The 16,543-nt window shown below is 33.2% G+C and overlaps 1 protein-coding gene across 1 annotated transcript in view; it reads right to left on the bottom strand.

Moving 5' to 3' along the window:
* Nep3 (M13 family metallopeptidase neprilysin 3) overlaps positions 1–16,543 on the bottom strand; it is a 353,718-nt gene that overhangs the window by 57,964 nt on the left and 279,211 nt on the right. The window contains exons 13-14 of the mRNA XM_090387832.1: positions 13,611–13,662; positions 8,645–8,712 (exon numbers count right to left, since the gene is read on the bottom strand). Of these exons, the coding sequence (XP_090243958.1) occupies positions 8,645–8,712; positions 13,611–13,662 (120 nt within the window). The remainder of the gene's footprint in view (positions 1–8,644; positions 8,713–13,610; positions 13,663–16,543) is intronic.

Raw genomic sequence — 16,543 nt, 5'->3', positions numbered from 1 at the left:
GGAGCCTAATACTGCATTAACAACAGTTTCCCCTAACATCCTCTCTCTCTCTCTCTCTCTCTCTCTCTCTCTCTCTCTCTCTCTCTCTCTCTCTCTCTCTCACTCAAATAGCAGGAATCACACAGTAACGGAGGGGATTATAGTAATGCTCAACTGTCACACCACATGTCTCTGGGTCATAAGTTCAAACCTCCTTCAAGAAAAATGGCCCAAATAAAAAATTTGTTCTACAGTTGTATAAGTTAGTCCCTCCGGACCATCAGCTATTTTCTATGCTGCATTATTTCCTGTTGGATATTCAGTCCTGGGCTGAGTAAGTTCTCTTCTAATGTGTACTTGGCATCGTTGATCGGCCATCCTCTTCTGCTTCTGGGCCTACTACTACCCAGCTGATCTGCCTTCTCCCAACTTTTCTACATACCCATACCACTCTAAGTTTGCTTCATTCACCTTTGATTGGATATTTGTTGCTCCAAGCCTTTTCTTATATCTTCATTTATAGTATGGTCCTGCCATTTCTTCCATAGTTGGGTCCTATTACTTTTCATAAAGCTCTCTTTTCTTAAAATCCTAATTTCTGATCAATCCCTTTATTAATTACCCATCACTCAGCTTCACAGATTAAAATAAGCTTAAAAGCTGCATTATAAACAGTTAATTTTTACTTCTTGAAAATTTCTCTTTTGCTCCAAATAAATTTGTTTAATTGGTGTCCTACTCTTACAGTTTTAATTATTCTGCTGTTTAATTCCATGTCTAATCCTCCACCTTCATTAAAGCCTATTCCTACATACAAAATTACTGATTTGTTCCAATATTTGGTTATTTAATTTACATTTGAATTTTTCTGGTATTGCAAAATTTGCCAACATTTCATAATATCGCTGTCCAGTGACGGAACAGGTACAGGGTCCAGTCAGTGTTACCTGTTCAAAAAAATATGGCCCAATCATGAATGTGGCCATAAATCCATACCACACTGTCACTTTTGGAGAATGCAACAGGACCTCTTGGATAACTCGAGGGTTTTCTGTTGCCCAAATGCGACAGTTGTGCATATTCACTTGTCCACTTAAGCAGAAGTGGGCTTCATCACCCCAAAGGATGTTCCATGGCCAAGTGAAATCCACTGTCATTCATGCCAGAAACTGAAGTGCATATGTGAAATGAATATCTGCATCACCATGCCTTAGCTGCTGTAGCATGTGCATCTTGTAAGGATAGTACCACAACATCTGACGCATTACTAGCCTTATAGTGGAATATGGCAGGTCCACTTCACGAGAAACAGCTGGCACACTTGCACTACCACATGGAGATTGACTTGATAAATCAATGACAGCCATAGCCACATCTTCAACATGAGAGGAGTCCACTCGTTTTCGACCTCTATCTGGTTGAACACCAAGATGTCCTGTCGCTTCAAATTTCACAATCATTTTGTGGACAGAACAAACAGTCACAGGTCCATGCCTTATGCACTTCTGATGCCAGAATTCTCTGATAGCCGCAGCTGCATTGTTGCTGTTCTGATAGTACAGCTTCACTAACAGCGCCTTTTCCTGCAACGTTGTTGGCATTGCTACTGTAGTGCAGGAAAACATCTACTGTATGATTTTGAAGAGACTGCTTTGCTTTTATACAGTACCATAGAGCTGAGTAGTGGTGCTGTGGCAATAACTTATGATTATGCAAATAACGTAAGTTATTTGCATAATCATAACTAAGATAATTACACGCCATACAGTGACAAATTTTGTAACTTTTTTTTCTCCCAATAAATGCCGATAAATTCAAGAATCTCCATTCTTGAATGAAGATTCTTTATTGTACCTGTTGTCCAAATTTCTCTTCAGTACGAGCCTTAGAACTCACTCCAGAGCCCTCTACATAGGGATACTTTAATTTTAACAACCCTGTATACAGTTTTCATTTCACTTGGTTCATTTATTATTAACGTAAAATATACAAAACAGGCAAGTGCTCAGTTAAAGTGTATAACAGAAGAGTAAAATACATGAAGATACAAAGATTGTACATAAAGAAATAAATAAATTTCAATGCTAATGCATTTCTATATTTCACTGTATTGGAATTATAAACAATACATTTGATGGTGATTCAAATTAATAAGGAATCAGGAATGAAGAATGAGGAATCAGCGGTTAGCTAGATGGACACAAGTTTTTTTGTTTTTTTTTTAATTAGAAGTGATGCAATATTGAAAAAAAAAAAAAAAAAAAAAAAAAAAGAGAGTACATGGAACCACATGTTTGTATGTAGCTTAAAAGCAGGTATAGATATAAGAGTATTAATTTGAAACAATAATAATTTTTCAAAGATTTTCACTAAATGTTTTATTTATTGTTAAGTGTGATGCAGCTAAAATAATCTGTGCTTGTGTTCATAATTTTAAAGGAATTTGATTTAACAGGGTGGGAATCTTTGTTTATGATATTAAAGAAATGATTGCAACTTCTATAATTAAAAGCTATATAAGAACTGAATTTCTAGTGATAATTTAATAAAAGAGAGAAGCCAGACATGGTGTGATCAAAAAGTTTAGTAAACAATCTCCATTCTTGAATGAAGATTATTCAGCAAACCATTATGCATTCAAGAATGGAACTGGCTATTGTGGTGGCTAATTCTGTTGAAAAATTAGAAGTAGAAGACAGAATTAGAGCTATGAGTTTAGGCACAACAGCAAGTAGCAGATATGTAAAATGGAGCTTGTCATTTCTTCAGATGAAACTTGAAAAAGAAGTTTTCCATTTGCCTTGTTCCCATCAAATAATGGAAATTATTGTTGCAGCTGCTGTGACAGATTTTTTGGTCCCTCTTCTGGTCCAAATTTCTAGTTCTTGAAATGTTCTAAGGGAGGCTGGGACACTACTGCTATCGAACAGTTCAGAACTAGAGTTCAAGAGGTTGAAACAAATCAGACTCTCATGAAATGGAGCAACATCACTGATCTGATAGGTCATGGTGTAACATTTAAGTCATATAACACCTATGTACATTTTGAAGAATTTTTGACTAGATAAAATAAAAAATAATAAAAAAGAAAAATAATAAAGGGAAAGGAAAAAGTGCAATGCTGTTGACTGTATAACAAATATAAAATAATTTTTAAATGAAATCAAATAATCAACTAGGAATGCATGCTGGAGTAAGCTGTTGCCTAATGTAGTACAAGACCTGAAAGGCATCTCATTGGTAAAAGAACTGTGGAGGATTGTGACTTTTCCATATGATGTGGGAGGAGAAGGTTTAAATGATCTCAGAGATTGTGATTTAAAATCAGTAAGGAAGAAAAAGAAGAGAATAATATGATTAGAAAGCCTCAGCTGTCTTTTAAGGCACTGGTGGAGATTTTGGATGGTGAAGTGGAACATACATGTCCAAATTTTAAAGAGTTCTAAAATTTTAAAGAATATCTGGAAGCTCTTAAGGCCTTGATGAGTTTATAATGAGTTTAAGAGCACTGTGCATCTTCTTGCTCTGCAAGAAAATGCAAGTGCTCTTGCAAGTCACTTTCTGGAAAGATCCTCAGAAGGACCCCATATCTGTCTGTCTAATCCATCCTCCTATATCACTGTCACCCACATTATCTTTTCAATATTGTCACTGTCAAAGAATCTATTCTTTTTTGCATTTTATTCAGAGTGTTTATTTTTTCTTTGCTATAAAGCATGATTATTACTTATATTACATGTTAATGTAATATATTTGTTATGGGCAATGTACCTGGAAAGATACATTGCCCATAACAGAAAAAGGAAAGAATGACCATACAAGGAAAGACTTTGAATATGTGAGTTATAGAGCTTGGTAACTAGAAACTTTAGAGTTGAAAAATTGAGGTGTATAAGGCTCTGAGAGAAGACAGTAAATAAACGAGAGCAAAATTTTCACTGTTACAATGATTCCAGAATTAGAGGTCACAAATTGGAATTAGAGGGAAAGTGGTTTTGATTGAATTGCAGTAAGTTTTTTTTATGGACTTCCTGCAGCAACATTTATGGAACGTTGGTGAAGAACATGTAGCAATCAGTGCATTTGCTGATTAGACAGAAGTCAGTGCAAATACAGTGCAAAATTATGACCTGTGAAAAGAAAAGTAGTCTCAATAAAATCTAATCTCACACAGGACTGCAGTACATAACAAGGACATTCAAGACAGCAGACTGGAACACTGTAATTGAAAAGACCCCAGCTTCAATTTTCTTGGTGGTAAATGCAATTTTACTTAGAAACATCCAGAAGAATGGGCAAGTGTAGATGATAACAGGCAGACTTAAAAATTCGTCATCAAAATAAGAATTGTCAATGATTTGTCAGAGAGAGCAGCTGCTCTTAACAAACAATACAACCAAACCTTGACAAAGAATAAACAGCAAAATCAATTTTTACTACAAGAAGTTAGACTATTGCAAGTGGTTCCCAATTTTAACTAAAGCTGCATTGCTATGAGGATTAATAAAGGGATAGTTGTAATGAACAGTTTTTTACTCAAAGCAGTAGTTATAATGGATAGAAGAAACATTTTTTGTATTTCCAATGATTGTTTTTTTTGGGTAGATATTTATAAATGGGAAAAAGTTGAATATGAGGAATTCATATTATTATGTTATTTTAAATTCACATTTACAAGAAATTAACTTATAGTTTACACTTGGTATCACTATTACAACGCATATTATATTAAAGTCATGTTAAAACAATTTTTTTTTTAACACATCTAATTTTTGTTTCATTTCATTAATGTCAGAAAGGATTAAGAAGTATGAAAACTAATAAAATGGGGTAAGCACAAAATTTCAAAGAGCTGTGGTATATTTAAAATTCATCCAACTGGGTAGAAATTTTACACTGGTTATTTTCTGGTCAAAGGAATTATATACCATCCTAGCCAGAATTAAACAAAAGAAAAAAAAAGGGGGGGAACTACCCTAATATACACAATATGTTCAAAAGTAACTAGGCACTCGCATGTTTCAGAGAACTTTTTATAGATGCGATATTTAATAACGTGTTGTTCCATCTCTGGTTTAATTATAATGTATTCTCATTGGTAGACTCTGACCAAAATTTTTAATAAAAGGAAGTATTTTGATCCATTTCTTCTTCAACATAGGAGTCAATTCAGCTACTGACCACAGATTCAGGTGTTTTGGCATTGTCAAAAGCCAACTTCAGCTCATTCCAAAGGTGAATTGAGTTAATTGAAGACCTGGGTAGGCAGATAGAGCTTTTGCATGTCCATGTCTTTGTGCCATCAAGTCACTACAGGCTGTGCAGTATAATGTTGTAATGAATTGCTATTATGACAATATTGTTACCCTGAAATAGTAAAGGACCTTTCCTAAACTGCTGCCACAGTATAAGCAGCAGAATGGGGAAGATGGTGACACCACTTCTGCCAAACTTTATGGTTGGGACAACACACTGTTAAATAAAATTCTCCAAGCATTTGTAAGTGCTAAATGTAGCCACCATATTGTAAACCACATACCATGATCTGTCACTCCTTAATACAGATTTCTAATGCTCCAGGGACCAATTACAATCAGTTGGGCACCAAGAAAGTTGATCTATGCACTGTGTGTTGTGAAGTGAAGTTTTGTTTGTGCACAGCTGTTTCATAAAATCTGATGCTATGCAGCTTGCTACATAATGCCCTTATATTAATATCAGTTCCTGTGGTCTCCCTGAACTGTTAGTTGACAGTATTCAATGAGAGCTGATGAGATCTACACACTACTCTTTTGGAACATTCTCTGGTCTACCCAAATGTTTCCTAGCTAAAGTAACACCATGATATTTCCATCTGGGGTGTTGCAGTTTTTCTGCATTAGCATGAAAAGATTGTTTGCTATTATGACAATATTAGCAATTAATCTGTTCATGCCAGCGCAATGGGATTGTAATCCTATGATAACTCCTGTTGGAAATTGCATGTATTGTGTTGATCTGTTTACTGCTAGTGCAAACACAGTTGCTTTTATACCTATTAGTGACATGGATGGCAGGGACAACTTAGTGTTATGCTGACTTTCAAAAAGTTAAAAGACAATTTTTTTTTTAAAAATTGTCTAAATTTTAAAATTTACACAAATTTTAACATGATTTAATTACAACCCTTCATTCCAATTAATTAAAGTGAGTAGAATCTAATACCAGTCATCAAATAAACTCATATAAATTAACTATAAATTCCAAGTGGCAAGTCACCCAATAATCTATGAACAAAACCAAGAGTTTGAAATTGAACTACAATCCTGTAGTAAGACTACAAAACCATTTACAGCACAGCATTATTTTCAGTCTTCCCCATGAAGTCCAACTTGCTCGAAGAATTTAAAAAAAAAATGACTAGCTGAAATGTGAGATTCAAAAATTATTTATTTTTGGGTTTACATGAGATAATATATAAAACAGCATGACAAAACATTTTAAAAGCTGTAATGCAATAATTGTTCCTGGAATAAAAATTTCCATCCAGGTATTTAAAATATGTTTTACTTTAGAGCACCTACATTGGATCTTTTTTGTTTGTCCTTTGTGGGCAGGCAGAGATGCAACATCCAAAATATCTGCAGAAATCTCTTCCTGCTAAATACTTTCTTGAAAATTGAGTTCTGTCTGTCCATTCTTCAGCCTAATATTTCTTTATAATAGTTTTTTCATTTAGTTCCATTTTGTTGATAGTAACACCAAAACACTCTAGTTCAATTAGTTAAACCGAAATCCAGTCACATATGGAAGAGTTGAAAACTATCTTATTTGTTAATAATTTCCTTTATTCTCCTCAACTGCTTCAGAAACGTCTAACAATTTCATCATCAGAAAGACCCTTTATGAGATCTCAATGGCACATCTAATACTTCACTCTAACACAGAGTATAAGTTACTCCTACATAGTGAATTATACATTGAAAAATAATACCATCTGCTGTTAATAATTGAATATGAACGTCAATTTAATTTTTCAGATCATTTATGTGAACTATAAATGGATGGCAGTACAAAGTGGGAAAACAAATTTTATAATCAGAAATGCTGATAATCATGCATGTTTCCACATCAGACTTGAAGAGAGAAAAAAAAATGCTGCCTGCCAGTTGAGATGCTGGATTTGAAGAGGATAAAAAAAAAAACCCCACCAACTACCATTAATAATCGAATATAAACATAGATTTAGTTTTTTCAGATTATTTATATGAAGTATAAACAGGTGGCAGTACAATAATTGAGCCAGTACAGCAGGAAAACAAATTTCATAATTGGAAATTCTGATATATGCAGAACAACATCTGATTGAAAGAAGCCTGGAAAAAAAAAAATGCTCCCTGCTGTTAACAATTGAATATAAATATCAGTAAACAGTGATTTAGCTTTTAAGATTGTTCATATGAAATGTAAATATATGGTAGTACAATAATTACACCAGCACAGCAGGAAAACAAATTCAGTAATTGGAAATACTGGTGGGTGGGTGGGTGTGATAACTGAAACATTGAACTGCAAAAGGTTAATACACACATACCACCTTAAAGACAGCTTTCTAAACTAAGTCATCATTCAAGAAGTGGCAACACTATAGGGGAGCTTTTTTATGCTCTTGAAACCAACCAACCTAACTTGGGGGGGAGCTGAACTTAAAAAAAAAATCATAATTTTCTATTTTGATAAAAACCACATGCACCTAAGTAATTGTGGGTGGGAAGTCTAACATTCAAAGCATTTGTGCATGTATTTAAACTGTCTCAGAAATTAATAACTCTGTTGTGGATGTTTGCCTATCAGCTATAATTATTTCCCCCCAAATATTTTCAGTAATGGAGTTTATGTGTTCTTATAGGCTATAGAATATAGTCTGGAAAGAATCTGTGTAGACTGAATCACACAGGGAATTATACTATATTATTATAACTGTCATCAAATAGAGCAAATATACATGAAAACAAAATCAAAAAGCTTAATCAACCAAATCCCAACTGCCTGAAATTCAGTACTTCTGAAAATATTTTTGTATGCCCCATAACATTTTGATGTAAATGGTAAACAAGTATATAAGCTATACATCAGTTTACCAAGAAATAATTTTTACTATTTACATCTTGAAGTCAATTTTGTGCCTATATTATTTTATTAATATTATATTTATGTGACATTTATGTTTAAATGAATTGTTCTAGCTGTTTTCCATAATTTTCTTCTTAGTAAATTCCATCTCTTCTCAGTAAAATGACATATGGAAGATCCTTTTATGTTTGGGGGTCTGATGTATTCTCTCTTTGGGTTACACATAATAGACTTAGTTTACAATGGCAATAATTAGTTTCAAATGATAAAGATCTTTGTAAAGAATGACATTTTGTCTTCAATGGGAAGTGTAACAATTTGATATATTTAACATTTTATTTAAGTGATAAATGACAACATGATTAACAACTGAATATACTCTAAAAGGATGGTAAATTTCATAATGTATATAAGCTCCAACACTTTAATATAAGTTTTCTAACATATTTCAGTTAATTCAAGCACTAAGAAAATCATGAATAAATGGAACTTTAAATAAATTTTTTTTCAATATGAATTAAACATACATTTATAAATGACAGGTTAGAAATACCTTGATCATCAAAAGCATGTGTAAGTTCATGTCCCATTACCACCCCCATTGCACCAAAATTCAAAGATCTGAAAATCAAAAAATATGAATATAAAATAGGTTTATGTCTATAAAGTAGGATTATCTGATAAAGTATCAAATAAATTCAACAAAACAGTACTATTTCTGTATACTTTTTTTATTGTAAACACACATCCTGTTTTTACAATAAAATAAATACGAAGTATTCTGTATTTATTAGTATAATGCCACTATCTGGACAGCCAGCTGTTTAAAAGGCTGTTGTATTCCCTTCGGTGGCAATTAAGCATCTATCAGTACTGTACTTAAAATCCACTAAAAATAATATGTGAGTTGCCAAATCATGGGTGTTACAGTCCATAATAGTGACCTAATTCATTAGGTCACTGAATGTTTTTACTAATTTTTTTGACAAGATTTTGGCGCATTATAGCCTAAGTTGCTGATGCGCCAATAAAACTCAACAAACAAACAAACAAACATACAGTCCATAATAAACTCAGCAAAGCTTCTTATCCCATCAGGCACACAAACCTTAGGCTTTAGGTTGAAATTTACTTTATGGTGCTTACCCATGGAACTTTGTGACAAGGAGTGAAGAGATGTCCTAGCTCCACCACTGGCTTGCAGTAATGGATGATCTATTCCTGAGCATAACTTTTTTTTATGATTTTAAACAATCACCTAAGGGAAGAGAAAACCTCCTTTGCTATTCCCCCGGGGACTAGTTTAAATCGGGAAAGATTTTTTCCTTTTAGGCTCTGGTTTAAAATCAGAAAATGATTTTCCTCCTTTGCAGCTGGTTTTAATTCTGGAAAGATTTTCCTCCTTTTTCCCTGTTTAAAACTGGAAAATGATTTTTCCCCCTTTGCAGCTGGTTTTAAATCAGGAATAGATTGTCCAGTCATTGCGAACCAGTGAGTAGAACTAGGCCAGCTCTTCACCCCTTGTTGAAAAGATACATGGATAAGCACCATAAAGTAAATTTCAACTGCATTACCACATTTAAAATCTTATCCCAGGACAAAACATTCTTTTTCATTTTGAATGAAATGAATTACTGCATATGCGAGATATAATAATATTAATCTAAGAAAAAACAATAAAAAAATACACACACACAATTTTTATGCATATATATATATACAGTAAACCCTTGCTAATCTGGTTACAGTTAATCTGGATCGAAATATGAAAAATTCTGTTCACAGTTGAGTACTTTGAAAGACACACGGGATTTAGGAAGGCAGATGAGTAACTCTCACTGCATGCTGATTGACTGTGCAGAGAGAGAGAGAGAGAGAGAGAGAGAGAGAGAGAGAGAGAGAGAGAGCATACATTACATTTTCTTGCGTGTTCAATATCATTGTTGCCAGATGGATGCTATTGCTTATATCGCTTCATTTGCGTACTTCTTTATACATATATATGTACATAAATTAACATATTTTATATAATTATGGGTTCTAAAGAATTAAAAAGTGAAATGAAAAGAAAACACTAACTATCATTAACTTGAAAATGGTGTTCCTGGAAAAAAAAAATTCCTGAAGAATTTGGTATTGGCCAACAGGCTGTGTCAGATATTAAAAAATCAAAAATAATCTATAAAGACATTTCCTTTAAAATTCGATGTGAGGAGTGATAAAAGCAGTGTATTAAACACAGAGACATTAAAAAAGCCAAAACAAGTGTTGCTGGAAGAAGCTGTATTTAAGTGGTATTCAGCAATGATCAAGTTGCATTGGTGTGCCATGCTTGCCCCACCTGATAAATGTAAAAAAGACAAAAGACAATTAACAACATAAAAACTATTGTCTTTTTATAGTTTTTAAATAAAGGCTCTACAGTGATTTTGTTTTATTTATTTTCATCAGCACTACCTATATCATTAAATTTTCCATTTAATTTATTTGTGTTCTTTTTTTTTTTTTTTTAGGGCTATCTTTTGCTTCACTAATCTGGATTATCGCATAATTCAGATGATCTCTTCTCCCAATTAATCCAGATTAGCGAGGGTTTACTGTATATATAAAATATATATATATATATATATATATTTTATGTTATGTTATATATCTTTATACCATAAATACGGTATAAATACAAAAATATATATAATATTTATACATAAAATCTTATATATTTTATGTTAATATATATATTAACCTCATATATATAAAATATTTTTTTTTATACTCAGGGATGGACACATAGGATCACAAGAATTTATAAGATAGAGAATATACAAGAACAGCACCATATTTAGTGCATATCACATAACTTGAACCATACAGCATCAGCCAAAAAAAAAAAAAAAAAAAGGATAAAAATACATTTACAAAAAATGTGCAAAATATATATTTCCACAAAATCAGATGAAGTCTGTAGCAACAATCAATTACTCTCTGGCTGAAAGCAAATTTTCACACTTCTATCCTGCAACTATTCTTTTTCAATTTGTCCCCTTATGTTTATTATTCGAGAAAGAAGATGGATGCTATCAGTATTTAATTTACCCAATCCATTTAAAGTACTTCAATTAGGTCTCTTAGCAAGTGTCTAGTTTCCGGACACTGAAATTTGCAGAACTGAAGTCTTTCTTGATAAGTGTACCCCTTTGTGCCCCCCTGACTGCTCTTCTGTTCTTTGTGCTGCTGATTGCGCTTGTTGGTTAGGTTAGGTTATGTTATGTTCCTGATGAGATGACTGATTTTATTTATGATCCATGATATGATTTATGATCTCTCATATTTTATTCACAAATACTTGAAACATTTACAGTTGCTATTTACCAGCACAATATCATCCTCATATAATAATGATCAAATTTTTGTATCTCCCATATTAAACTTTATTAGTAACTTTTATTATTTTATTAAATGTTCACCAAAATTACAAAAAGTGGTGATAAGGTACAGCCTTTTCTCACTTCAAGTTTAACTCTAAACCATTTTCCAATGCATCCTGTAATCCTCATTGCAGATTTTCAATTTTTATATAAATTTTTTTTTCTGTAAAAGATTATCCTGATACCATATTTTTCTAAAACTTGAAAGAGCAGATCTCTAGGTACGGGGTCATATGTTTTTTTGGGGTAAATAAATTCTAAATACAAGTTCCAGTTCTATTTTGCCTTTGTGTGAGTATTTGATTACGGCATTCCTTGTTTGGTCTTACAAATGACTGTTCCTACCCAAGATAAAAACAGTTCAGTACTTTTATATGCAACAATATTTAAGATATTTACACAGATTTTACCTAGTGCACTAAGGAGTGATATTGCCCTCAATTTCTACAGTCAGCTTAATTTCCCTTATTACAAGTAATATCACTGTCTAATCTTCGGAACTTGTCCTTCAGAATATGACTTCTAGACAATGCTATGTAATAGTGTCATGGAACTACATAACATGTAATTCATTGACACTATTTTCCCTCCACAGTTTAGCATTTCATGTTTAATTGCATTGGCACTTGCTGTCTTTCCATGCTTGATATTTTTTAATTCCTTTTCTATCTCAAAAATCAAAACTGGTATTCAAAATTTTCCTCACTTCAATTTTTTCTTCTTCTTCAGTAAATATTTTCAACTCCATCATTGAAAAAATCTCAACCAAAATATTCATTCCATATTTCTAAAATATCCTTCTCTTCTATTTTAACTTCAGCTCTATCCTTTTTTATTATCTTAGCTGTGGTTTTTTAACTCCTGTTCTGAGATTTTTAACTTGATGCTAAAACATTTTTCCACCTTCCTGACATTTTGTTATCTAAAATCTTTCCAAGTTTTTCTTTAGTTTTTTTTTCACATACTGGCTCATTAACCGCTTCTAACTTTTTGAAGATTACACTAAAGTTCTCTTAAATTTTTGCTGTTCTTCATATAACGTTTATGTCAGCATCAGGAATGTTATTTAACATTTCAGCACAAAAGTTTTTTATTCAACAATTGCTGACAATTCTGAGAGCTGACTTTTGTCTATTTAAAATTTTTTGTATCTCTTACTTTTGCTACTAATTTTCATTTATGACACATTTAAAATAAAATGATGGTCACTACCAATCTAAAATCTATGTAACTCTTCAACTTGTCATTTAAAATCTTTTTCTATAATCATAACAGTCAGTTATGTTTTCTCCTTTCTATTATGTTCTCTCCATGTCCATTTGTGGCTGGCTTTATGCTAAAGATCCACATCTAATAATGGCCATATACCATTATCATTAGGTTAGCCCTTCTTTCAGATTTTACTAAACTATTTCTGTAAATGTCATTGTGAATTCCTGACTTACTATTTTATATCTGCAGTTAATTCTATTCATTCTTTATCAGATGTTTCTACTCCTCTTTCTAGATATTAAAGAACTCTTTTTTAATTTCAGCATTTTTTTGGCTATTCAGCTAGGTTGAAATTTATATAGATGTCTTCAATCTGGAAATCACCAACAGCATTCTTCAGCTACAGCTGCTAAATTTCCTCTACAGAATCTACACACAAAATGAATGTGCACTTCAATTTTTACAGTATGAAGTTTAGCCACATCCTGAAAATATTCTCAATATAGAAAACTGTCAGAGAATATTATCTTGATAATCCTATTTGACCATGGTGATTGTTCAAGAGAGTAACGGCTCTTGATATGAAACTAGATGATATACTATAATATATGTAATATTTTTACCTGAAAGTGCTAATAATTTATGGAATTTCAAAAAATTCAGAAATGAAAAAGGACCCCACTGATATTTTAACATAACTACAACTGAATAAAATTTTGCAGTAGCTTAAATTGGATAGTTGATATCCTTTAAGTCTAAGCAACCAAGTTATTTTATGAAAAACAATTTTTAATTTCAGTATGATTTATATGCAGCTTTATATATAAATTATTTTTTTATGTGAGTACAAAAAAATGAGTTTGTGCAATATTTCAGACTTACTTTGGATATTTCATGTCATAAAATGGTGCTTGAAGTATACCAGCTGGAAAAACTGAAATTAAATGGGGAAAAAGCAGTTAAAAAATTAATAAAGAGCTTAATGGCATTATACAGTTAAAAGAAAGAAAGATACCAGGAAGATAATTAATTACAACCTTTGACATGAATGAGTTCACCTAATTATAATCTATGAGCACATAATAATAACAAGGAAAAAGGATGTGACTAGCCCAGTGGTTACAACAGCAGACCACCAATGTGATGGACCTAATGAATCCTGCTTCAAAAAAAAAAAAAAAAAAAGCGAACGACTCTTCATCGGACCTACCTTCCACAAGGTCAAAGCGATGGCTGAGGCGAGAGTGGCACCATCTGGTGTTGCTGGTTAGTTGGTTGTTTTAGGATTTTATGGCACATTAGCATCTAAGGCTATAATGCACCAAGTCAATCTGGCTTGGTGCAACCCCTCTGCCTAAAGTAATTGGGAGCAATTACTTTAGGCAGAGGGGTTGGTTCTTAAAGTTGGAGTCAGTTTCCCAAAGAAGACAGTGGAGGAAGTGTTGCTATCCCCCATATGACTACAATATGGCTATCACAAGGGAAAGGCAAGACTACTAAGCCCAACCAACTGAAAGTGCTTCCTAATATACAGTGACATGTATTACAACAGAGACTAACAGAAAAGAAAACACAGAAACATGGAATCGCCAGCTTGTAAAAGAAGGCTACAACAGAAGATAGAAGAGTTAAGAGTAAAGATAGGCCAACTAACTCAGTACCAATGGGCTAACAGAAGTAAGAAGCTTGATTTGATTTGATTTGATTTTTTATGGCGCATTGAGTAGGAAGCTGATAAGAAAAGTGAAGACCATTCTCTGAAAAAGATATTCACAGGAAACACTATAACCTAATGACTCTGATGAGTAACAATGAACAATTATACAGAGAAATAGAGTGGGCCAGTAAATCAGTGTCTTATAATGGGGAATTTTAACTTCCCAGATATTGACTGGAACTTGTGGTTGGTCACTCACACACTAGCAAGGCTTTTGTGGATTTATTGGATGATTGTTTTCTACAGCAGCATGTTAGAGAGGCAACCAGAGGGAGCAAATCACATCAGCAGTGATTATTCATGCATTAAGAATTTACAGATAAAGGAACCACTAGGTGGCAGTGATCACAGGGATTTTATTAAAGGTTTAACTACCGTGAGGGGTAAATGGAAGGGTTTTTGCTTTCATAGAGGTGACTACAGTGGTCTCAGAGATTTTTTAAGTTCTATAGAATGGGATCAACTGATGATGTTGCTGGGAGGTGTGTATATATATATACACACCTCCCAGCAATATCATACAGGTTATCCCAACAATATATATATATATATTGTTTGGATAACCTGTAACCATTTCAGCTGATGAAGGCAGCTGCTGCCACCAAAAGCTATTGTTGTATAGTGGTTTTGATCTTTTTGGTGCTTTTAACTACACTTTTATTGTATTTTATTTTAACCTCAGTTTATATTTTATTGTACAGATTTATTTTATATTAAAGCTTTGTTTTATTTTGTTGGAGTCAGTGTTTAGTGCATTAAAATGAATGATGATGTTGCCAACAGCAAATTCTAAATGGGAGGCATTCGAGAAAGAAATTTTGGAAGCTACTATGCTTTTTGTTCCAACTAAGAAATATTGTTCTAGGTTTAGACCCAAATGGATGTCAGATGAACTAATGAGGCATGTGTCAGAGAAGAAAAATGCATGGGATGCATATAAATTATCAGGCGACACAGAAGTCTATGGTATATATAAGCTAGTCTGTGTCACCTGATAATTTATATGACAGTGGAGGAAGATAAAGGAGGTTACGCAAATGAAGGCAGATGAGAAATCTTTGGCAATGGATGCAAAGAAAAACAGCAAAGACTTCTTTATTTATATAAACTATAAAAGGAAGGGGATGAATCAGATTGGTACACATGATATCAATGATTTTACTGTAGATAATCATTCTCAGATAGCTGCCAAACTAAATGAGTATTCTGCATCTACATTCACATATGAGGAGTTATTCAAAGAGGAGAGGGCCAGATGTTTCTCAAAATCTAACAGCGAGGCATCATTTGTTCTGTATCTCATATTATCTATCATACCTATGATAGGCCAACAGCTTTGAAACGGTGCCGTCGGGGTGGTGGTGCTCACTGAGAATAAGTAACAATAGTCTTCTCTATCAGTGAAGCGTTACTTATTCGAGATAGTGCAATATCATGGCAACTTGTTGTGAAGGAAGAGCACAATATAAGATACAGAGTAAATGATGCCTCCCACACTACCATCGTAGTTTCTTAAGAGTTATCTATGGTGTATTTACACTGACATTATATAGATATTAAACTCTTACTCTCAACGTATTATGCCTTGTGCATGTAGTTATTTTTAAATATTATTATATACACCTTTTGGCATCTCTCATATTGTGTGATTATCTTCACAACTGGGTTGTCATGTCTGCAATACCAGGGCCCACCCACTGATGATAGGCCAACAGTTTTGAAACAATGCCGTCAGGGGGAGCCTGATATTCAGAGAGTTTCCGAGAATAGGTAACAACAGTCTTCTCTACTGGGGAAGTGAGTTACTGTCCCTTTCATTCTTCTAGACCTTTTCTTCTTCCACTCTTACTATAACTTTCACTCCACTTTTTTGCTTTTCTAAGTCTAATAGGGACAAGTGGATAGTAGAATTATTATCCCACACATATACAAATAGCTTTGAAATGGTGCTGACTGGGTGGTGGTACTCACTGAGAATAAGTAACAATAGTCTTCTCTTCAGTGAAGCGTTACTTATTTGAGGTAGTGCAATATCATGGCAACTTGTGAAGGAAGAGCACAATATGAGATACAGAGCAAATGATGCCTCCCACACTAC

The sequence above is a fragment of the Mastigoproctus giganteus genome, chromosome 13, assembly GCF_048544385.1.
Source record: "Mastigoproctus giganteus isolate SK-2022 chromosome 13, ASM4854438v1, whole genome shotgun sequence".
Lineage (NCBI taxonomy): Eukaryota > Metazoa > Arthropoda > Arachnida > Uropygi > Thelyphonidae > Mastigoproctus > Mastigoproctus giganteus.
This window is presented reverse-complemented; position numbering and strand designations above follow the sequence as displayed.